Source organism: Balaenoptera ricei, chromosome 2 (genome assembly GCF_028023285.1).
Source record: "Balaenoptera ricei isolate mBalRic1 chromosome 2, mBalRic1.hap2, whole genome shotgun sequence".
Classification (NCBI taxonomy): domain Eukaryota; kingdom Metazoa; phylum Chordata; class Mammalia; order Artiodactyla; family Balaenopteridae; genus Balaenoptera; species Balaenoptera ricei.
Genome location: NC_082640.1, coordinates 135,191,302 through 135,217,720, shown reverse-complemented (window position 1 = coordinate 135,217,720; position 26,419 = coordinate 135,191,302). Strand labels below are relative to the sequence as shown.

General features: G+C 34.0%; 1 protein-coding gene across 1 annotated transcript in view; it reads left to right on the top strand.

Annotated features, from left to right (window-relative positions):
- MDGA2 (MAM domain containing glycosylphosphatidylinositol anchor 2) overlaps positions 1 to 26,419 on the top strand; it is an 822,473-nt gene that overhangs the window by 753,255 nt on the left and 42,799 nt on the right. Inside the window, exon 11 of the mRNA XM_059915690.1 lies at positions 23,334 to 23,511. Coding sequence (XP_059771673.1) covers positions 23,334 to 23,511 — 178 coding nt within the window. The remainder of the gene's footprint in view (positions 1 to 23,333; positions 23,512 to 26,419) is intronic.

Genomic DNA, 26,419 nt, shown 5'->3' with positions numbered 1-26,419 from the left:
TAGTACCATTTTGTATAACCAGATAATAACTTGATAAATTTTAATGTTTCAGAAGTATCGTGCACTCCTCTGCTTTGATTTCCTTACATTTGCTTCTATTTCCAGTTTGTGTGTGGTTTAGTGTGCCTATGCATAATGACGCAAACTGGTATCAGTAATTGCATATGAGATAGTTTGCATGCAATCTCAAAAGAATATAAATAAAAGTGTAAAATGGAATTTGAAAAATAATGAGTACTTTTGCCAAGTGAGAAAATGAGACATGGTTTTATATGTGTTCATGCAAAGGTTACTACTTAGTATTTTGACAGAGATTTCAAGAAGTCCCACATGCTCAAAAATAGCTTTCCCAATCTTGAGACTGCACCACTGGGAATTGCTTTGAACGTCTGAAATCTTTTCTATCTTTATTTGTCTTCTTGTGTGAAGTGAGTACTACAGATAAGATGAAATCCTGGACTTTTCATCTAGTTAGCAACTTATCTCAGAATAACTTAATAGACAATGGTCTTGTGAGAATGAAATGAGATGAAAGATGATCATCTAGGCATAGAGAAGAGTCTTCTGGGAGATTGAAATTTTTTTCTGATTATCTGTTTTGCATAGGGTTGTCCCCGCATGTTCCATTAATTTTGTTTTAATAGAGCTGTGACTTCTCCATGCCTTCTCACAGCTGCAGAAATTCACATTTACTTCCAGTGATCCTACATAGTCTGGATACCACTTAAGAGACTAGGATATAGACTTCCAAGAACGCAAGTGTGAATTGTCTAAAAAGCAAGGATGTTGAGACCCTGAAGTTGGATGTATTGAAGGAGAACTCACTTGAGTGTAGTTTTTAGTCAAGTTTCATCTTATGAGTTTATGGATGTTTTAAGAATGATATATGCTATTCATTATTTGTGGACCCCTAATTCTTTAAAAGAAAACTTGCTAATGTGAACACTGAAACATATTAACTTGCATATTAGAGACATCAAAAAAGATTTGATAAAAATAAATAGCTCAGGTATGAATTTTCTCAACTATTCTTAATATGTTTGAACACTCCATAATAATTCTATTTTGGGTAGCTCATCTGAGAATTGTATTAGCCTCAGAAAAATACTTAGTCTGCCTCACTGACATGCTCTGGATGTCTATATATTATTTTATGTATTATAATGTTTAAAATTATCAATTTTATTATTAATGCCAGTGTTAATAATAGCAATGCTGTGATATGTAACAAAATATTTCAAAGAAAATTTAAAATCTCTTATAAATTTTTCTTTTTATAAAACTTTTTATAAAGGTTTCTTTTTTTAACAAATGTATATTTTGAAACCACCTTTGTTTACAAAGTGATGCTAATTGACTCAAAATCGTCTAAAATCTTATTATTTTTAGTTAATATAAAATTATTTTATAATGTGTTCTAGATTTGACAGTTCTAATTAGATGAATGCAAAACAACAGTAGTCAAAAAATTGCTATATACAAAGGTATTTAATATCATTTCAACTTCAAAAAACTGTTCCTTGTAAACCAAACTATCATAATAAATAATTAAATAATGCTTAATTGGCAAAACCACAACCCAAGATAGAGTAGGAACTTTTAGTGGTAGAGTGGGAAGAGCATTTCATTATGCCATATAGTACAAATAACGTGACAGGCACATATATTAGACTAACAATAAGTTCAACTAGGTCTCCTTGGAAAATAAGTAAATTATATTGGCTATCTGACACACTGGCTCTATAATGGAAGTGAAGAAGGAAAATACTTTCTTGGACTGGAAACATAATAAAGTTCCCCCAAGTCAACTATAGAATTGGACATTTTGGTCAAGATTAGAAAATAAAACTTTTGAAGCATCAAAATAAAATTTATTGTTTTGAGATAGTAAAAAGTCAAAGCACATAACGAACCATCAATTTTATCTATAAATGCTACACTAGGCTAACTCTCCCCTAACACTAAAATTAAATGAATATATTTCTTGACATTAAAAAAAAACATAATTTTATTTTCTAGTGAAATCTATTAAAAATGGGAAATTAGGTTATACTGAAAAGAGAAGCACTGATTAATCTGTGTATTTAACTAGATCTGTGGATTCTCAGTGCCTTAGAGAACGCAGCAAATGAAGTATTGCCATACATAGTAGTGTAAATCTTCAGAAAATGCATGTTTTCTCCACTTTAAAATGCTACCTTCAACATAAAGCAGATTCTTAGTCATTATTAGTTGATAGCATGAGGATATTATGCCCATATATGAAGCAATAAAGGTAGACAAATAGTGGGAAGAAACTCTTGTTGTAACTCTTGTATTATACACATTCTACATTAACACAATGCCAGGCCCACTTAGGTGCAATTGCTTAGAGAAAAAAAAAAAACTCAGTTGTATAAAAATTATTTTTAACATAGCAAAAAAGTTGGTATTTTAGAAGAAAATAGTTTTTTCTCTTTCAAGCAACGTAAGTTCTATGTATTCAAATATATGTTGAAAAAGTATGAAACCATATTTAGGAAAAGATAAAAAAGCACATCCTATGTATAGTCCCTCCATGCGATGAGGGAAAAGAAAATGTATCAGGAAAGAAGTGGATTGTGGGGTTCCATTAATCTGTAAAATTTTATCTCTTTTTAAAAGACATCTAAGCAAAATATGATAAAATATTGAGTTCATTTTATTAATAAATACAACATGGTTAATTGTTTATATAGTCTCTGTATGCTTCTGCATTTTAACCTTTTTCATAGCTTCAAAATTGTTTTAAAATTAAAATGCTTCCATAGTTGAGATGGTTGGTTTTTTTGGTCACACAGTCTAATAATCTTCAAGCACTTATAGCAAATATTCAGCCAGCTCATTTATTAGTAGAAAGGAAAAATAGTGGATTATGATAGTGTTAATAGTGCATCTCATCTACAGAATTAGATATTACATAATGTTCAAATATTCATCAATTTCAGTGCTACAGTAGATTTTAAAGACCACCTTATATTACTACTGAGGAAACTGCAGCCCTCAAATTTCCTGATGGGCCCAAATATAAACAGCTAATAGTTATGAAAATAGAAATAAAAACCAAGTAACCAGACTTACGTATTCCATCCTTAATCATCCTGGACCCTTTTGCTTTTAAGACATTTCAACTCAATTATATGCCTTTTCTCTTCGAAATCTGTTTAATGAATCTTGTTAGGTAGCGTCCTTGTGTTTTTATAATAAAATTTTAGTAATACGCAAGCCACATTATAGCTATCATTTTTAAATAAAGATATAAAAGGACAAATACAATATAAAGTCCCACTTGAAATAGAAGAAAAACCATAAAAAAGCACTTCATATCCCCACAAGTCTGGGAAGGTTCACATGGGGTCATAAGTATACTCTAGTTTTGCAAAATCCAGATTAGGGACTAAGGAATTGTATTTTAAATAATGTGGAATTTTTCTTTTAACCATAATTTTTGTGAGATCCTTTGTTCATTATCCAACCTTCCTGATTTGTCTCATCACACTTATTACTCTCTGACATATTATGTATTTAATTTTTATTATTGTTTAGTGTTGTTTCCCACAACTGAAATGATAGTTTTGAGAAAGCTGGGTATTTTTCTTTTATTATGATTATTATCATTATTGTTGTTGTTAATTTTTTTTACTATGAATTCCTAGTATGTAGATAATGGAATACTGTATATCTCTTAGTCTGGTTAAGGGCCTGACATATAGAAGGCACTCATTAAATCTTTTTTGATATATTAATGATGATGTATTTTAAAAATCTACTAATTATCATTTATGTGGATAATGAGAAGTAAAAACAAATAGTAAGAACAATTCAAATGTTAAAACTCTTTCAAAATCGAGATCTTGGTTACATTGTTGAAAATATGAACTAATTTAAAAAATAGAAACATTTATTTAACTGAAGACATTATACTATTTCTACACTTGTATATGGTCTACATAAAACCCTTTCTTGTAAAACAAGGAAGGGAAAAGTGAGAGCAAATAATAAGTCATGCTTATATGTCCCATGAAGAGGGGAAGTGGAAAGAAGGAGGTTCATCAGTGACTCTGGATTTAGACCGTAGTAGCATCTGTATATTTGCCTTATGAAGTTACTGCTGAAAACTCCTCCACAAGCCCAAGCAACATTGTCCGTGGTGGTGAATGATTAAGTTCCCAACACAAGCCACAGTTATCTCTTTTTAGGTTTACTCCCAGGGTTAGCCATAGTTCTTTAGTTAAGATTGCCGTGCCAAGATGGTCCAGAGAAAGCTCCAGCCTTGGCCACCTGCTCGGCTCACCATTTTTAAGCTCTAGCAATGAGCCTAGGACAGTAGGGAAAGGAAAGGTGTAAGCATGGCTTTCCAAACTGGTTGGGAAAACTAGAGACAATCACAGGTTGGTGAAACAACATCTACAATGGCATAGAGGCATGGAATAAGATATTTGGGTCTGTTTAATTCATTGTATCATTCATTGCGTTTGGCACGTAGCTGCAGTGCAGTAAATATTTGCTGAATAAATGAATGAGTATACATGTGATAATTTAGCTGGACATTAGTACTAGGTTTGATTTTCTTTTCCTTTACAGTTTGAAAATATTGCTGCATTGTCTTTCTTTATGCACTGATGCTATTGAGAAGCATATTGTCAATCTGATTTTCCAGCTTCCAATATTTTCTTTTTTATATATTCTTAAATTTTACTATAACAAGTTAAAGTGTGTTTGCGTGTATGGCTTTTCCTCACCATTATGTATATCCTTTAGTGCTTTAAAAGACTTTTCATTATGAAGTCATTTAAAATTTTTTAAAAACTTCTATTTTGAAATAATTATAGATTCGTGAGCGGTTACAAAGAATTGTACAGGGAAGTTCCATGAACCCCTTCTCCAGCCCATTTCCAAGCCAAAATCCCACACAGAGTATATTATCAAAAGCAAGAAATTGATATTCATATATTCCATAGAGTTTAATGAGAATTCTGTAGTTGTACAGGCACTCATTTGCCTCTCAGGGAAACTTCTTTTTCTCCTGTGCTAGAAATGCTGTATCTTGTAGTCATTTCCTCCAGGAAAAATTTCTTTTCTTCCCACTTTTCTCCAGGAAAGAAGAGTGAGGAGGAAAGAAAATACTCAGGTTATTAATCTGCCTACAGCTAGTATATCCACTTCCCAGCCTTTTATCTGGTATGATTAAATTTTGGCTTCTCAGCAGGAAAAGCCTGAGCAGAGATCAACTCATAACAATGATGTGGGGCGGGTGAGAAAAAAAATTATGTGCCAACCTGTCTCCTCTTTGTGACATGGCCTTTTCCCATTAGGGTTGCAATTTACCCCCCTCCCCAGGTTCATTAATCTCCCTGTTGCTTTCATGGTGTCTCCAGGGTTAGGTCTGGAGAGGAGCAAAAATCCTGTTAATTTCCTTTTTATTGAGAACTGCACTGACTATTAAATACTACATTTGCTTAATCTGTGCTAAAATTTATATTGTTTTCCAATATTTTTATTGATGCTATCTGTCTAATTAAAGTGATTGACACCCTTTGTCTTAATTACTTGACTGACCTTAATATATTATTTCCTTCCTGAAGTATTTGCTTTTAACCTTTCTTTTCAAACTTTCATTTTCTTTTTCTTTAAAGGAGCCACTGAACAATATGTGATTGCCATTAACTTACATTATTTGTCAAGTACCAAAGGCCATGTCCATGAATTATGTCCTCAAAGTTTTAGTGTTACCTCCCTAGACCTACCCACTTGATAAATCTGTACTTGGATGCCTCATTGCCTCTCAAATGTAAACATGTCTAACTGCTAACTTATTCTATTTCAAGCCCAGTCTTCCTCCAGTGTCCCCATTACACTGAATAGTCCTATCATGCATCCCATTGTTCAAGCCAGAGATAAACTGGAAATAATTCTTGACACTTCTGTTCATTCTTCCTCTCCAGTTCATCACCAATTTCTGCCAGTTTTTTTTCTTGAATATCCTCAAATCTTTTCACCTTTATCCATCTCTACCACAATCACCAAATCCAATTTCTTGCCAGAGAAATTACCAGAGCCTCATGCTGAATACTCTTGCCTCCTTCAAATTGTTTTCCATAGTTATCCATTTTATTTTTAATTGCTAATATTTTTATTTTTGATTATACAAGCTCTTCTGTATATATTAAGAATTCTGTCATAAAGTTTGGAAATATTCTTTCATGCACTTATCCTTTCATTTATGTTATTTTTATTGTGCATATTTTTAAAAAATTTTATGCAATTGAATTTTTCCATCTTATGATTTCTGAATTTTAAGTCTTGGAAAAGCCTAGCACACTCAAAGATCTAAACAGAATCGCAAACGTTTACTTCTAATAATTTTACGGATTCATTTATCTACTTTAAAATTAGAATCTAGCTGTAATTTATTTCAATAAATTTTCCTTTTTTTAAAAATTAATTTATTTATTTTTTGGCTTCGTTGGGACTTCGTTGCTGAGCATGGGCTTTTTCTAGTTGGGGCGAGCAGGGGCTACTCTTCGTTGCAGTGCGCGGGCTTCTCATTGTGGTGACTTCTCTTTGTTGCAGAGCATGGGCTCTAGGCACTTGGGCTTCAGTAGTTGTGGCACGCAGGCTCAGTAGTTGTGGCGCACAGGCTTAGTCGCTCTGTGGCATGTGGGATCTTCCCGGACCAGGGCTCAAACCCGTGTCCCCTGCATTGGCAGGCAGATTCTTAACCACTGAACCACCAAGGAAGTCCTAAATTGTCTAATTAAAGAAAATGGGTAAAAATGATTACAATCCCCCAAACTAGGTCAGATCCCCATGTTAATCATGTTATAATTCCCAGCTTATGATTATATATTTTTGAGTGATAATTAAGTTAATCTCTCTCTAACTGCACTCTTTTTACTTACATACCAATTGCCTATCAGTAATAATAATACTAGTCTTAGGACTAGCAGATGTAATTATTGTTGTATTAGCTAACACTTATGTAATGCTTGCTTTGTGTTACGCATTGTTTTGAGTGTTTTACATGTATTAAGTCTTTTAATTCCCACAGTATCTCAGAGGCAGTTGCTAGGTTAGATTTTTAAGCTCTATGAAGAACAAAGATTCTGTTTAATTTGTTTAAGTAATAGGCTGTCAGTATATGGTTTTGAATGAATTAATCAACCAATGATATTGTGCAACATTTTCCATTAAAATAAGGTATAATTGACTTTTGTTATTGAAAAAGCAAATGACCGTAGTATATACCTTTGTATAACATTGCTTGCTTCTCTGATCATTTTGAAAAGCAATATTCTAAGAATACTTGAATGATTATGACATTTTTCTGGAAAATGACAGGAATACAGGATATAGGTATGAGGATAATATCAAGTTAAAATAATATTTAAGCATAGGTATACTTCATTAGAGTGATGTTAGATTATATGCTTAATAATACATGTAAATATGTTAATAAAGAGTAATAACCTAAATATGGGTTTCACATATGGATATATATAGATATCACATTATGAGTTTTCTGAAAAACATTTAAATATGTTATTCTATAATAAGACATTGATTGCTTCAATTATCAATTTATTTTTTGCCATTTTGGGGGAAGGGGCTCACATATATCATTTCTTTAAACAAAAGACTGTTGATATATAACTGTTTCAGTATTTACTAATGAAAATTTGTAGAATGATTTCAGTAATTACCTCTTCCCTAAAACTGGAATTAGTTTCATGTTATAGAAAAGAGCTATAACTAGCTAAGCATTTATAGTCGATGACATTTTTTAGATAAGGTAAATGTTAGCTTCTAAAAATATTGCTTTTAATTGTCATATATGAAAAGGAGTATGAAAATGCAATTATATGACAGTATGATACATCTTGGAGCTTAAAGCTCCAAGAACTTATATATTTAAAATTTTCCCTTTAATAAGAAAACTTTGCTGTTGGAAATGTGTGATACACTCAAAGTTCTAATACCACATTATAGAATATTAGATTGTTGTTCATCTAAAATTTATTTCTCCCCAATTATGATCTTCATGGAAAGAATGTATCCTGTATCCACAGATATTGGGCTTGGGCATGTGATTTCCTTTTGTCATTATGGAGTATGTACAGAAATGTTAGATGCTAGTTGTAAGCCTAGGCATTAAGAGGCCTTGCATGATTTCTGCTCACCCTCAAGGACCATCTGACCTCATCAATGAGACAAACGGTAGGTTGGTGGTCCAAGAAGAATAAGAGACATAGAGTTGACTTGAATTTGATCCATGACTAGTGACAAGTAGAATCAAGCGTAGCTTAAATAAGCCGAAACTGAACCAACCTGCAGGTGCACAAGCGAGAAACAGATGCTTATTGTTTTATGCCATTAAGATTTTCTGGTTATTTGTAAAACAGCATTGTTATGCAACAGCTAAATGAAACAAGCATACTATTATTTTTTCCTTGATATCTTATATTTCAATTTTGCAAAGTGAGTCTTTAATAGAAGACAACATTAACGCAACCATAATCCGATCTGTTAAAAAAGTCTGGAAAAATTTATTTTACATTGAGTAAACTCAACAGTCTGTTTTTTTAAGATATATAGGAAAAGAAACAAATTATTAGTATCTATAATAATTAAGATTGTGTATAGTTTCTTGTAACTGAAAAGAACAAAATAATAAGGGCTTAAATGAGATAGATGTTTATTTCTCTTTCACATAGAATCACTTCAGACATCAGCAATCCAGTGTTGACATGTGCTCCATAGTATCGTCAGAGACCTAAGGCTATAGCTTTCATTTTCACTGTCGGTAGGCATGTGTTTCATGCCCAGGTTACCTGAGGATCTAAGATAGCTGCTAGAACTTGAGCCATCACAAATTAATCACAGGCCAGGATCAAAAGTAAAGGCAAAGCATTAAAAAAATAAAATCCTTAAAAAACAAAAAACAAATAAAAACCCTTACTGGCTGATTAGACTGTCTGCCCCAGCCTTCCCAGAATCACCATGCAGCAACTCTACTCACCTCTCATTGGCCAGAATTAAATCACATGACCACATCTTGTTTAAAGGGAGACTCAGAAATGTAGCACAGCTAAAAATTGGGTTTTCTTGCTAAAGAGCAAGGGGACTGGGAATGAGTTAGGAAGCAGTAGTTTCAGTGACAATGCTCTATTTATTTACTAAGAAAAGTTATTGTATCTCATTGGCCGTAAACTCACTAAAAGATAAAGGCTTTATATCTCAGGAAACTTTTAAATCTAAGTTTCCTAAAACTCTAAAAAAATGTACACAGAGTTTGAAATTATCTTTGAAACGTGTTTGAATATGTTTTGTATAACATTCCCATCATCTTGTTCTCTCACCCTTCCATTTTCAGTTTAGCAGATATAAAAAGAGCTTACTCTGCATGGTTTCTCCTTTTTTTTGTTTTTTAATGCCAATCTAGTTAGGTGATCTTTTAATAAATGAATAAATGTATCAGTCAATGTTGCTGTGCAGTGTTTATTATGAAAAGAGAATATTGTTGATTTTCTTCCCCAAATGCAGTAAGAGATTCTAATCTCTATTTACACATTTGGGTAAGCATTGTTTTTTTCTTCTAAGCCTATAATTTGAAAGCAGTTGGATGATTAAGACTTTTTATCATTGTCAATAATTGATAGTATCAGTATATCAATACATTTAAATTGTTATATGATTAGTTTCTATTATATAAAGTTTATGAAAATATATTAACCTGAGGCTTCTCCCTATGAGTGTCAAATTGATTGCCCAAATGGATAACTATTTAAGTGGTATCAACATATTCTAATGAAGCTTAGAAAATATTCAAGGTGATATTGTAGATTTCAACTAAGTTTAATTGAATAATTCATCAAAGTACCTAGTGAGTGTTCAGTAATGTTAGCTGTTATTATAAATAATACTACAAAAGCATTACACTCAGGTAATTGGAGCAGGAAAATAAGATTAAATTACTTTGGTGGCAATATATAAGATGGGTAAGAATCAAAATTCACTAGTAGTAAAGAGTTCAATTAAAAGATTAGAGAAAGTTATTGATGAGACATGGTGGGGTCAGGTGGCATTTGTAGGATGAAAATACAAAGCTATTAGTAATAAATCCAGAACCTAGGTGTAGTAAAATATCTTAGAGATGGAAAGCAGTACACTGGGTTGTTCATAAAAGGAAAGATGTGATTATGATCCCCTTTATATCGGAGAAATACCAAGATGAAATGCCAAAATCAAAACCCTAAAAGTTGATCTATTTAACATCCTGAAAAAGCTAACTTATGAAAAACGATGCAGCCTGAACTGCTTAATTCCAATTTATTAGGGTTGAAATCTGTAATGAATTAATCTTTAGGCTGAGGTGTCCTTTCACCTGCTGATCCAAGCATGGCAAGAAAATAATTAGACTGTTATTTCCAAACTTGATAGGAAACCAGTTTTTCTTCTATAGTGATTTATCACTACCTGCTAAAGAATGATTATTTTTACTGTTTTACATGGTCTCTTGAGTGGTTTCAATGTTGTTGTTTTAACAGATGAAAGTAATAAATACATGGTTGAGGGGATACACCAGTAACACAGGTGAGTTCTTTCCTGAGGCAATATAAAATACCATGTCATTTAATGATTTATGTAACAGTTATGAGCACAGAACTTAGCCCAACCAGAGCATACATTCACTGGAGTCCCAGAGTAAACTTCAAAAGCAGAATCTGAATTCTCTTAAACTGTCAGGACTCACAGAGTCAAAAGCCTTTTGTAGGGCTTCCCTGGTGGCGCAGTGGTTGGGAATCTGCCTGCCAATGCAGGGAACACGGGTTCGAGCCCTGGTCTGGGAAGATCCCACATGCCGCGGAGCAACTGGGCCCGTGAGCCACAACTACTGAGCCTGCGCGTCTGGAGCCTGTGCTCCGCAACAAGAGAGGCCACGATGGTGAGAGGCCCGCGCACCGCGATGAGGAGTGGCCCCCGCTTGCCACAGCTGGAGAGGGCCCTCGCACAGAAACGAAGACCCAACACAGCCATAAATAAATAAATGAATAAATAAATAAACCCAAAGTTTAAAAAAAAAAAAAAGCCTTTTGTATGACTAACCCTCATCCAAAATGTAGATCCAGATCCATTAGCTTAGTCTATCACCCATTGCTTTGTAATTCAGTTCAACATAATTAGGCCTTCCCTAGTGTAAGAATTCTTTATCACTTTTCAAAGGGGATGTGAATAAAGTGCACATAGGTTTGAAAAACTTGTAAAGGCAACACATTTAATATAAAAAATAGGAAATAAAGAATAGTGATTAAGAGGGTAGCCTTGAAATTGGGCAATATTGGGTTCCTATATCATCTCTTGCTTCTTATCAGCCATGTGACCTAGAAAAGTTTATCAGTTCTTTTTTTTTTTTTTTAAACTTCATCTCCTCAATAAGGTGCTGCCTTTTTTTTTTAATTTTTATTAATTAATTAATTAATTTATGGCTACTGTGTTTGGATATTTGTTTCTGTGCGAGGGCTCTCTCTAGTTGCGGCAGGTGGGGGCCACTCTTCATCACGGTGCGCAGGCCTCTCATTATCGCGGCCTCTCTTGTTGCGGAGCACAGGCTCCAGACGTGCAGGCTCAGCAGTTGTGGCTCACGGGCCCAGCCGCTCCGTGGCATGTGGGATCTTCCCAGACCAGAGCTTGAACCCGTGTCCCCTGCATTGACAGGCAGACTCTCAACCACTGCACCACCAGGGAAGCCCAGTTTATCAGTTCTTTAAGTCTCAGTTTCCTTGACTGGGGAAATAAATATAATAATTCTAACCTCATTGGAGTTTTATAAAAATTAAATGAAAAGTAGTATATAAAATCCTTAGTACAAAGCTTGGCAATAGTGAGTCCTCAAAAAGTTGGTAGCTATTATTTTTTACTTCTCTTAGTAGACAAAAATACTTAAATAATTTAGTTGAGTATTACCAGCTGTCATCCCAAACTGCAGTTCCATAAACTGTGGAAGATGAGCCAAACATACTTTTAAAGGATCAGCCTTTCTTGTGTCTGGTGGTTGAATTAAAAGGCATAATATACAGGAGTCATCATTTATGCAGCCTGTTCCCTGCGGTCACAATGGATTGAAGGGATCCTGATTTACTACTATTTATGCTCAAAGAGAATATATACTTAAAGAGAATCTTTAAGTAAGCTCAGTCTTTTTGATTAATTTCTTAATTCCTATGTAAAGAACACTGTAGTTGTCAAATTTATTCCTAGAAAATTAAATATAGCATTGAAATATGAATGTAGTATATCTACATTTTTATATTTAAAAATGAGTGTTATATTATATTCCTTAAAAGAAACTTATACTTCATTTTTAACATAGTTGTCATATGTATCTTTAGAATTCATGTTTCTCATAATGGGACCATTTCCCCACAGGTAGAGATATGTTAGCCTGACCATGACCAAAATGACAGTTTTTCTGAGCTAGAACCACCCATATTCACTTCTACTACACATTAACACATGTTTAAGTTTAGATAGGAACTTTTTCATATGTTCAAATTTTGTTTTATTTTTAAATCTTAAAATGTTTTATTGTAATCATAGTATAAAATGAATTGTTATCAAAAATGTCCATAATCAGGGAGTGCTTTGGGTGATGAATTGTAGTTATTAGAATTTTATATTCTAACCTTTAGACAAAAATAAACTATTCTTTATAAACTGAGAAAAAGATAACTTTAGTATCAAATCAAAAGATTTCCTTATGCTCTGTTAAATACTAGATGTTTTAAATTCTACCAAATTGTGAGTTTAAACTATATTTTTCAATATAGTTTACAATTATGCCTACAATTCATCATTAAAGTTATTATTAAGTAACTTCATAAAACAGGAAAAAAAATTTATCTCATGTAACAAGATAAACGTGTTCTACAGAGTTAAAAGAAAAAAATGTGGCTTCCCTGGTGGCGCAGTGGTTGAGAATCTGCCTGCCAATGCAGGGGACACGGGTTCGGGCCTTGGTCTGCGAAGATCCCACATGCCGCAAAACAAATAGGCCCGTGAGCCACAATTACTGAGCCTGCGCGTCTGGAACCTGTGCTCCGCAACAAGAGAGGCCACGATAGCGAGAGGCCCACGCACCGCGATGAAGAGTGGCCCCCACTTGCTGCAATTAGAGAAAGCCCTCGCACAGAAACGAAGACCCAACACAGCCATAAATAAATAAACAAATAAAATAAAAAATTAAAAAAAAAAAAAGAAAGAAAAAAATGTTTCCTAGAGCATTCCGTAAGCTAAGTGTTAGCAGCTACCTTTCAAATGCCATGTATGTTACAAAGGATCTAAAATGTTCATGCAAGGGGCAGGAAAAGAAGATTAGCAAGATTCATTTGAACGCTCAATTTGTTCTGTATGTCTTCTGAGGTACCATATTTACTCTTTTTCTCTTTACTTTTATTATTTTACTTTTATCAGATGTTTTTATCTTTGGAAACAATAATTGTACACATTATAATAGAATAGGTGGAAATATAATAATACAAGCTAAAGTTAATTTAGCTACCACATTGAATTGTTTGTGCTTAAATTAAATAATAACTAAAATACTTAGAACATCCTAGTATATATTGAATTGGCCAAAAAGGTCCTTAATTTTTTTTCTAAAAGATGGCTCTAGTAGCTCTTAGTTTCTTTAACTTCATTTGAAACAATTTTGTTAGACTGTATTGTGACAGCTGTCATATCAGAGTGCATTTTAAAAAAGACTTATAAAAATGGGTGAATTTTTGTGTAGCCATTTTAATATTGAAGATGGAAGATAAAAGCAACATTTTCAGCATATTATGCTTTATTATTTCAAGAAAGGTAAAAACGCAACCGAAACGCAAAAAAAGATTTGTGCAGTGTATGGAGAAGGTGCCTTGACTGGTCAAACGTGTCAAAAATGGTTTGCGAAGTTTCGTGCTGGAGATTTCTCTCTGGACAATGCTCCACGGTCGGGTAGACCACCTGAAATTGATAACGATCAAATCAAGACATTAATTGAGAACAATCAACGTTGCACCTACATAGAAGAGATAGCCCACATACTCAAAATATCCAAATCAAGCGTTGAAAATCATTTGCACCTGTAACCAAAAGTGGGATCCGGCTGCTCGCCGTTTAAAAGCCAATAAAGAGGCCAGGGTAGTAGAAAGGAAAGTTTGTTTTATTTTGGATGCTGGCAACCAGTGGGGAGGGCGGATGCCTGTCCAAAGGCTGACTCTCCCCACTGACATTCAGTGGGCAAGAGCTTTTATAGACAGAGGGTTGGTGCTACACGCAGAAACAGCACAGTCAGCTCTGACAGTCATCTTGAAATTGGTCATCCGTGGTCTGACCAGCATCATCTTGATTGTTTTAACTACAGTTAATCTTCAGTTCCAGGGTCAGTTTATTCCCATTTCCTTGAGGCCAGTTCTTGGAATTGTGGCAGCTTATGTCATGGCTACAGTCTGGTCATTATGTAGTTAACTTCTTCCACCTGGTGGGGGTTTCAGTAGCTGTAGGACAGCTCACAGGATAGGGCTCAGAATATTATCTATAGTCCTTGAGGAGGAACTAAAGGTCCTTGACTATGCTTAATGACTAAACTATTATTATTTGGTCTCCTTTGTTTTCCTTTCTGTCTGCATATTCTCACTTCTCTGATTAAACTTATTCCTTGGCTAAAGTTTTTCCACAGACAAAAGGCAAGCAGAGAAGAAAATACAACCCTCAGAATGGGAGAAAATATTTGCAAAGGAAGCAACTGACAAAGGATTAATCTCCAAAATTTACAAGCAGCCCATGCAGCTCAATATCAAAAAAACAAACAACCCAATCCAAAAATGGGCAGAAGACCTAAATAGACATTTCTCCAAAGAAGATATACAGATTGCCAACAAACACATGAAAGAATGCTCAACATCATTAATCATTAGAGAAATGCAAATCAAAACTACAATGAGATATTATCTCACATGTGTCAGAATGGCCATCATCAAAAAATCTACAAACAGTAAATGCTGGAGAGGGTGTGGAAAAAAGGGAACCCTCGTGCACTGTTGGTGGGAATGTAAATTGATACAGCCACTATGGAGAACAGTATGGAGGTTCCTTCAAAAACTAAAAATAGAACTACCATACAACCCAGCAATCCCACTACTGGGCATATACCCTGAGAAAACCATAATTCAAAAAGAGTCATGTACCACAATGTTCATTGTAGCTCTATTTAGAATAGCCAGGACATGGAAGCAACTGAAGTGTCCATTGACAGATGAATGGATAAAGAAGATGTGGCACATATATACAATGGAATATTACTCAGCCATAGAAAGAAACAAAATTGAGTTATTTGTAGTGAGGTGGATGGACCTAGAGTCTGTCATACAGAGTGAAGTAAGTCAGAAAGAGAAAAACAAATATGCTAACACATATATATGGAATATAAAAAAAAAATGGTCATGAAGAACCTAGGGGCAAGACAGGAATAAAGACACAGACCTACTAGAGAATGGACTTGAGGACAGGGAGAGGAGGAAGGGTAAGCTGGGACAGAGTGAGAGAGTGGCATGGACATATATACACTACCAAACGTAAAATAGATAGCTAGTGGGAAGCAGCCGCATAGCACAGGGAGATCAGCTCGGTGCTCTGTGACCACCTAGAGGGGTGGGATAGGGAGGGCGGGAGGGAGGGAGGCACAAGAGGGAAGAGATATGGGGATATATGTATATGTATAACTGATTCACTTTGTTATAAAGCAGAAACTAACACATCATTGTAAAGCAATTATACTCCAATAAAGATGTTAAAAAAAAAAAAAAGGCAGGCAGAGGACCTGGTGGGGAAGGACCATAGGGTCCTGCTCCATTTCACACCAGCTTGGTTACATTAATTGCTTTGATGTTTGGGTCCCACATAAGTTAAGCAAAAAAAACCTTCTTGACTGTATTTCTGCCTGCAATTCTCTACTTAAATGTAACAAAAACGTTCCATTTTTAAAACAAATTGTGACGGGTGATGAAAAGTGGATACTGTACAATAATGTGGAATGGAAGAGATAGTGGGGCAAGCAAAATGAACCACCGCCAACCACACCAAAGGCCAGTGTTCATTCAAAGAAAGTTATACTGTGTATATGGTGGGATTGGAAGGGAGTCCTCTATTATGAGCTCCTTCTGGAAAACCAAATGATTAATTCCAACCAGTTGGCCCAATTAGGCCAACTGAAAGCAGCACTTGATGAAAAGTATCCAGAATTAGTCAACAGAAAACACATAATCTTCCATCAGGATAACGCAAAACCGCACATTTCTTTGATGACCAGGCAAAAACTGTTACAGCTTGGTTGGGAAGTTCTGATTCATCCACTTGTATTCACCAGACATTGCACCTTCGGATTTCCATATATTTCAGTCTTTACAAAATTCTCTTAATGGAAAAAATTTCAATTCCCTGGAAGACTGTAAAAGGCATCTGGAACAGTTCTTTGCTCAAAAAGATAAAAAGTTTTAGGAAGATGGAATTATGAAGTTGCCTGAAAAATGGAGGAAGGTAGTGGAACAAAAGGGTGAATACATAGTTCAATAAAGTTCTAGGTGAAAATGAAAAATGTGTCTTTTATTTTTACTAAAAACTGAAGGCACTTTTTGGCCAACCCAATAGTCACTCAATAAACATTAACTATAAAACTATAAAACTATTTAAAATATTCTCATGTAACTCTTCTAATATATTATAAACAATACCATTGGGAATGTAAAGTTAAGTCACATTAAAGAATATGAACTAAACACTTAAGACTATATAAAATGCTAGTCTTTACTAAATGTTTAGCTACTGCAGAAACATTAATTTTTTTAGGGTAATAAAGAACCTCCTTTCATCCAAAGTTCTGTTCTAATATTTGTCTTCATTATTCTGGAACTGCATTTTTAACTTTAAGCCACGGCACACAATATATTTAGGAAGTTTTAGACTCTAATTTTCTTCTACTTCTTGTATTTCTTCCATTTCTATGATCACTGAGCAAGCGTATTTCATTTGGTTGTCACTGAAGACTGTTCTATGTGCCTAATGTTTAGTTCTCACTTTTTAAATTCTTGAAATGTATTTGCAAGGTCTTTCATTTATATACCAGTGATGTTTACCAGAGACTCTGCCTGCATATCCACTTTTCATCCCTCCAGACAGCAGTGGCCCACCAAGGTAGGCAAGGATGGAAAACTTCAAAACTGCATGAAAGACTGAGAGATTCACTGAAGCTGTGGACCCACTCGATGCTGTCTTTACCTGAGGGTTGTTGTATTCTTTTGTTTTGTTTTTTAATCAGGTAACTATTATGATAAGGAATATAAATTAGAAAAACTATAGGGAATGACAATCAAGACATTCAAAGCTAAATGCAGATTGACATTCATATACTATGTAAGTTAAAATGTTGATTACAAAGGACAGTTGGGAATTTGAAATATTAACAAATGCATTTTTTTATCCTTGTAATTCTCTTTTATCAGCTACTTTCTCATTATTTAAAATCACAACAAAGGAAGCTGAGGTTTATGGTCCAAGAACATGAATACAATCCCACAAACACACAGGTACAAAATTAAAAAGATAGCAAATGAGCTTTGAACAGATTTTATAAAACCTAAGGACAAACGACAGCCTTGAAAGCCTAGACTTTAAATCAAACAAGAGTTCATAGAAGTGGGCAGGAGGTCGTTAAAGGAGAAAAGGTGTTGAGTTTCAGAATAAAAATATAGAAAGATATTCCAATGCAAATACACAGAGTCCCCAGGTATCAGGAATATTTTAGTAAAAGTGAAAGAAGAACAGTAGCGTAATTCCTAGAAATTCCTTGAGAAAGGTACCTACAACCCACTTGAGTAGGAAAGAAATGGCCCACTTCCCCACCGGTAGATCAGGAAGACTACAGAACATGCCTTGAAGCTCTGGGTCCTGCCTGAGGGGGCCCTTGAGTATCACAATAGCATAGGCTGAGTCTAATTTTCAGGAACTGGGGCCTGGCAAGTCTTGCTTCACTGTGTTACAGGAGAAACAGGATTCTTCAAACCTCTAAAAAAGGGCAGAGATGGAGCTTTTAGACCAAAAGAACCTGTGATTTGCCTGAGAAAGATGCAGATTGAGTAGAAATATTGACCATCGGCCAAGGCAGTTCCAAAAGCAATGCAAAAGATGCTAGTACAGGACAAGAGAGACCCGATGAAGTTGACTAAATCCAAGAGAATATCAGTAGGAAACAGGATAAACCAAGCGACAGTTATCCCCTCCACCACCGCCAGGAGCACTTCAGCTGGGGAATGGGCTTCCTCTGCCCCTGCCCCACCTACGTACTTCCCTAGGTGGTGCCCAGTACACAGAGTGATTGGGTTAAATTTATCAAGTTCAAATCTTAAACGTATCAAGTTTAACCTGGATTGGCAAGAATTAGTATTTCATCAGCAGAAATGAGGTAAGTAGAATTCAGTTTTAGAAGAATAAAGAATATCCGATTTTTAAGAGAAGCACATTGGTGCTTATAAAATCCATGCTTTCTCCAATTGCTATTGAATATAGCTTTCTAATACTCCTCCATGTCATGCTGTAAAACTGTTCTGAGCCTCACTCTCTAGAAGTCAGGATTTCCAGATATTGTGTGTTTCAAGTTACAGATCTTAGCATTCAGAAAAATTATGGCTCATTTCTTCTTCAAATAGTGAAAATAGTCTTCTAAATTATATGAAAGCAACATATCTCCTAGGAACAGAAAAAGTTACATGAAAATTTTTTACAAATAGAAATGATAAATACTTTTTCATATCAACATGCTTACCAGGTATGTTCTGGAACTGTCATCTGTAGTTATGTTTTAGGTCCACTTTCTCTGAGGGTTTTGTGGTATTACCTCCAAACAGTGGACTAATATTGTATTTTCTTTTGTGTATGTGCAAACATTGCATTTAGTTTTCCATTTTTACATTTTGCACAGCTCACTGAGATACAATATGAAGTGCTTAATTGCTTATTCCTCAACTACTGAAGTATATACTTTCATTATAGCTTTAAGTTAAATATTTAGAATCAAAGTTATTGCTTTTTTAATACACATATGAAGTTATCTACTCCAGAGTTTGTAATAAGTAACAAGATCAATGTACATGCCAACTAAAATTACTTGAGTAAAGCATCTCATTTTAACGACAGAATACCAGTCTCTCCTTGGGATGTACTATAAATACTGAGTGGTATTAAACTTATATTTAACATCCAGAAAAGTATACCTTGATTAAACTTGTATGTCTTTAGATAATAGTATAATGTCAAATTATTATGTATATATTCTTGTGGGTTTTTATCTTCTGAAATAACAGTAGTTTGCCTTTAGTTCATATATAATAATTTAAAAATCTAAAGACATTGAAAGAATTGACATTTGGATTATATTATTTTATAGAATGTTTAGTCTCCAAAACTGATAGAAACTTTGTAGTGTCTAGTATCAGCTATGCATGAGTAAAGTACTTTCTGTCAAATTAGGTTTTAGGTCCATTTTTACTAGTGTTTGTAAATTCAGTGACTGTATGCAGTTATCACTAAGTTAGATTTTCTGCTGCACTCATTGGGTCAGTTAAATATACACTGTGTGCTGGAATTTAATCTTGTCACATCTTTACCTAGTTAATGACCAGACACTATAGGTAAAAAAATTAATAAGAAATTGTTCCTGATTTATAATCTATGTGCCAAAAAAGTACTTTTAAGTGTATTATAACTAAATATATAGAGACACTGGTTAAAACAATTAAGGGAGCAATTAATTCTGGGGAAGCAAAGGAAGAAATGATGCCAGATAGACTCATTCTGGGTGTAACCAAATTTTGCAGCTGCTACTCTCTAGACAACCTTAGGAGAGTTACAGTAACTTGCTTCTTCCTCAGTTTCCTCAGTTTGTATAATAGGGCTAGTATTAGTTCCTACCTACTAAGGGTTGTGGTAGATTAAATATAGTAGGTATAATACAGTTAACATGGTGCCTGAGTGGCACATCGTAAGGATTAATAGATGTGGCAGGAGTAATCAGCGTAGAGGTGGAGAAGAAACCACTAGCATTAATGCTGTGGAACTAGCAAGGCTGAGCTGTGCCTCAACAAATACAGACTCTGGGGCACCTGCTTCCAAATTACCCTGTAAAGGAGGAGATGTTTTAAAAAAAAAAATGTATTTCTAAGCTCACTGAAAAATTATATCTGTAGACTTCATTGAAGCAGAAATACTGGTGGTTAAGACTTGGAATTTTGGTTTTTAACAAGATTGTCCTGTGACTTTCATGCTTGCCTAAAAGTGAGAACCACTAACACAGTGTATTAAAAACACCAAATATAAAACTCCAGAGACTATCAACATTTAGAACTCAGGAAAAGGAAAAGCAGCCCGGCAAGCAGGTGAGTTGTCACAGATGTAGATGGAGGAAGCAATCAATACAAGAGCGCAATCTTTTTTTTTTTTTTAAAGATTTATTGATTGATTGATTAATTGACTGATTGCTATGTTGGGTCTTCGTTTCTGTGCGAGGGCTTTCTCTAGTTGCGGCAAGCGGGAGCCACTCTTCATCGCGATGCGCGGGCCTCTCACTATCGTGGCCTCTCTTGTTGCGGAGCACAGGCTCCAGACGCGCAGGCTCAGTAGTTGTGGCTCACGGGCCCAGTTGCTCCGCGGCATGTGGGATCCTCCCAGACCAGGGCTCGAACCCGCGTCCCCTGCACTAGCAGGCAGACTCTCAACCACTGCACCACCAGGGAAGCCCAAGAGTGCAATCTTAACATTCAAGGGAGAAAGCGTTTTAAGAAAACTCACGGTTGCCTGTCTCTTATTCTTCAGTTCTCTCTTTGAAAAACAAAGAGAAATATTTCAGGCATAGCCAAAAATAATATAAGTATTTTTATATACCTGCTACCAAAAACTAAAAATCACCAGAGTTAAGTCCTTTGTTATCTCCTCACAATTGCATCTTCTCCTCTTGACGCTCTTCTAATCCACGTGACCAGTATGTTAAACATAGCATTTACTATTTTCTGCATTTCTGTATACTTTAATACATATCTATGCATCCCTTATCAAAATGCATATTTTGAACTTAAATTTTATAATATGTCTGCTTTAAAATTAATTTTAGCTCAATATTTTGTGAAATCCATCCATGGTGATGTATTATGGCTTAGGTTCATTTTTCATGCTATATTTTAAATTATATTTTATGAAGAGTATACAATTTGATAATTCTATCTCTTACTGATGTTTAGATCATTCTCTGTGTTTTCTATGCCATGAATATTCCTGTTTCCTGTGTACACGAGTTTATCTGTTCTCATTGTAATATTGTTTTTATTGCCAAATGCTCTCCATACTTACACCAATTTACATACTCATAAAGACTATATTTTTAGAAGACAGTTTTCTGTAGGTCTCTTGCTTTTTTGCATAACATATGTGCAGAGGCACTGTCTTTTTATTCCAGCCTATCTTTTCAAGGTTATTTGCATAGCAAACATCCTTAGAATATAGAGACCTCCCCTGGAACAGAGGTAAAGCCCATTTAATATCTAGTATAATAAATATAATGTCTCCCTCTTGGGCAATGGTTAGACAGGCTTGGGTACTGTCAGTTATAAAACACTAAGGTCTCTTAAGCTCAGGGTCCTACAGATGTGATACAAACAGAAGGCATGTGCAAAATCCAATTGGGCACTTCTGCATCACCCTGTGGGAATTGGGAGGCAAAGGGAACCAGTTTGAAAGTAAAGCTTGTACCGTCTGCTGTGTCATGAATCCTTTTCTCTGACTCAGTAGTCTGGATTCTTCTGCTTGTGCCCATGAACTGTTGCAGGCTAACTTGTTAGCTTGGAAGTAGACTAAAATCTTACCCATCCACCCTCTGCTGCTGCAGGTTCTTGACAGGTATAAAGATTCTCATTGTTTTATATTTGCAACAAACCTTAATGCGGTTATCTTTATAAGCTTTTATCTGGGAAATAACATTGTGGCTTTAATTTTCACTTCCTTGATTCACCGTGAGGCTGAGACTTTTCTCTAGTTATTTGGGCTTTTTCATTTATGAAATACCTGTTCCTATTAGGCTCATTTTGCTATTGAATTATTTTTCTTATTATAGGAGTTTTTAGTATATTCTGATTAACTGTATTTGTTCTAAATATCTTTTTTCAAGCCTCGGCCTTTATTTCACCTGTTTAATGAGGAGCACTGTTGAGAAGAAATTTTTATGCTAAAATTTTAAATTTAATATTAATTTCAAATTTAAGATTGGCTAATTTATCAATCTTTTCCTTTACTAATTGTGCTTTTCTATTCTGTTTAAGAAAGTAACACCTTACCTGAGGTCATAATGACATTCTTCTGTGTTTTTTCTAAATGATTTAACATTTGCCTTTTAAATTTAAGTATTTGAAAAAAAAAAAAAATTTAAGTATGTGATCCTCCTGAGACTGCCTTTTCTTTTTTCTTTTCGTTATAAGATATGCAATAGGGATTACATTTATGTATTTTTTTATATACATAACCAATTGAGTAGTATATATTTTCATGTCTTCTATTGAACAACCCCACAAATCTATATATGGGCTTTCTGTTCCATTTCATTATTTTGTTTGTCATTTGTCTAATGCTGTGCTAATAGCACATACTTGAGATTTTCATTTCCAGAAATATAGCAGGCTAGGCTATATAATTAGGATTAACCCACCCTCAGAAAACAAGCAAATATATAAATATATGAATATGTATATATATACACATTAACATATATAGAGTGTGTGTGTGTGTGTGTGTGTGTGTGTATATATATATGGTGCAGGCACACACACGCACACACACACATCCCTTAGGTAAAAATCTAAGGGACAATGGAAAATCAAAGTAATAAATGGGATTTCCCACCCAAATTGCTTTTGTCCTCAGCTATTAACCAATCCAGACAAACTTGAACTTTCTTATAGTTTGGCAGTGGTGAGGCAGACAGGATTGAAAACCCAAGGCCTGCCCAAAGCAAGGGATCATCTCCACTTTAATCTGTGACACCAAAGGGCTTCATATTCAAAGTAAAAGTGAATCATACTATTGATGCCCCTAGGAGCATATCAGAAACAAAGGTACATCTCTAACGGAATATAACTTTGTCCTAGGCCCCAAAGAATCCCCAGCAGTAGTATTTTTAGCCACATGACCAACACACAGTTAAAAATACCAGGAACATTATTATAAAATTCTTTTAATTTCAGGCTGGACAGCAGCGATGGTGGGAACAGGAGATTAAAATAAATGGGAATATTCAAAAGGGAGAATTAATTACATATAACTTGACTGAGCTAATTAAACCAGAGGCTTATGAAGTCCGACTGACTCCTCTCACCAAATTTGGAGAAGGAGATTCAACAATTCGTGTCATCAAATATAGTGGTAAGTAGCTTTTCATTTAAAAGTATTTATTTGCATGCTAAACTCTCTAGAAGGTTGTAACTATCTACCAAATTTAGACACAAAATAAAACTTAGCATATTGACTTTCTGGGTCATTAACCAAGTGAAAAAAAATCCCACAATACTTAATCATCATAAATTGTAATATTTGGTTATAAGTAGAGATATAGAAAAATGCTTAATTAACATTGAACCTAGGTGATAATGTCACAGTGTCTTTTTGTTTTCTATCCCATAGTTATGAAGCAGTATGTATACTTTTTTTTTCAAATTCTTGATGATTTTAAAATTAATATCATTAAGAAATTAGGAAATGTGATTGCATTTTAAGTTTTTTTTCATTTTTTAGAGCAGTTTTAAGTTTACAGAAAATTGAGTAGGAAGTGCAGGGTGTTCCCATATATGCCTTCTCCCCCTGTCACAGTTTCTCCTATTATTAACATCCTACATTAATGTGGCACATTTCTTACAACTGATTAACAAATATTGATACATTATTAAAGTCAGTAGTTTACACTGGGGGGTCATTATTTGTGTTGTACAGTTATATGGATTTTGACAACTGTGTAATGTTATTTATCCACCCTTACAGTATCATACAGAATATTTTCACTGCTCTAAAATTCCTCTGTGCTCCACCTATTTATCCTTCCATCCCTCCTCCAACCCTGACAACCACAGATCTTATATCTATAGTTTTGCCTTTTCCAGAACACTGTGTATTTGGAATCATACAACATATAACCTTTCCAAACTGGTTTATTGTACTTAGCAATACACATTTAAAGCTTTTCCATATCTTTTTGTGGCTAGGTAGCTCATTTCTTTCTATTGTTGAATAATATCCCGTTGTGTAGATGTACCACAGTTTGTTTATCCATTCACCTATTGAATGACATCTTAGTTGATTTTTTTTGGTCATTTTTTTCTTTTAGATCACTAATATTAATGTGTATATGTTAGTTATAGTTTGCATTTATAAACAATATGCATTTAATATTTCTTTACTATTTAAATGTCCTACTTAAAAGTAGAAAATAGTATAAACCTGTGAAAAAAAGTTGGTAAAAAACTTTCTAATAGTTCAAATAGAAATAATGGTGATTAGATATGATATTATTTTTAACATATACCTGACAGATTAATATTTTATCAGTTGAGATTTATGTACATCTTTTCGGTTTAAATTTATAATATTCAAAGACTAGCTCTAAAATCATCAATGTATTTTTCAAGGTTGAATAAGTCACTGGCAAAATATTTCATATGTGTTTCATTACTTCAGTGGAATATTATTCTTTTTATTATTGATTGTTAAGGTTTGAGTTAAAAAAAGATAATAGAATGAGGTTTTTTGCAGCTGAAGTTCTCCATTCTGTTTAGCATTAAGTATTTTTTCCTACTTAAGAGGGAAACAGTGAATACTGTCAGAAGTAAAAAAATAAAGTGAAATTATTAAAAACTCATTAGAGTTGTGAAGTCACTTTTCTTCACTCTCATCAGTCAGAGTACACATTGGGCATTATATATTCAATTTTCATTAAAAAATTGAAATATATAATGTATAGTGGAATATTCATACAAGATCAAGGAATGTAAAAGCATTAGAATCACTGTGTATATTTTCTTGAATATGATTCTTTTAAAAATGTACATTTTCTTGTTAGTGATATAAATATTATTGCAGAAGAGCAATTGTTATTCTGCAATCACCTTCATGATTCCGTTGAGCAAACAACTAGATAACATCCCAGTATATTTTTCTAAATTTTTAGTGTCATATGTTTTTATAAAATATGAATTATCTCCTCCTAACTAGTATTTATGCTCCCTGCCCCTAAGTTGTAAAACTGTAAACTATGTAATATGGAGGGGCATTGGAAACCATGCATTACTATCCATTCCTTTAAAAGATGAAGATATTAAGACCCAGAAAGTTTGTGTCCTGTATAGTTAAACAACTATGAAATGACTAACTCTGACTAAAACTAGGGCTCACTCCTCCATGACAGAAATCTTTACTTATTTGCTAAGTTTAGAAATTATTAGAACTTGTCTTACAGAGATATAGAAAAAAATCTTCATAAACTCAGTAGCTCTTATTGAAAACTCTGAGGTAACAAATAAAATGAAAAATAAATCTGGAAAATAGATATTATGTTTAGTTCCAACTTTCTTTAATTATCTTTATATCTTAGGCATGCTTATTAAAATCTTAAACATTTTAATTAAAAATTACTTCTATATACTATGGACTTGGGTAAAGTATACTTTAGTGTATATAAGCATATAATGTATATAGGCATCTATAAGAAATTTGACATGCTAGTTGGAAAAAAGAAAAATAGACTCACTGCAATATTTCAAATTTAGAATTGCAAATTTTCACAAGGTTAATTGTGATATATATAGTGAATTTGGTGACTAAAATATTGTAGGAGAAGTCTCAAAATTCAGTCTGGTCAGAGGTTACATGTAGCTGTGACATTTCTTAGAACTAAGTTATAATTTAAAGATGCTTACTTCTTTCAAAGACAATATATAAAAATTGTAACTTCATATTATTCTAATTATGAAATAATTTTAATTTTTAACAATTAATTTTCAAATTAAAATATACCAATACCTTGCAAGAAAGGGAATTATTTTTTCTCCCCTTCAGTGGAACTAATAAATGTATAGTCCCTTCTCTGTGTTATTCATTTCATAATTGACAATGGGGAATGAACAATTAGAACAATTAAAATAATGGGAATAGTCTGTCTTCTCAATGTAGAGATAGTAAAAAGTAATTTATTGAGAAACTAATCACTTTGTTAAAATTGATCTCAGTGTACTAAATTTAACAATTATATATGAACTTACTTCATGCATGTGTGTGTATTTTT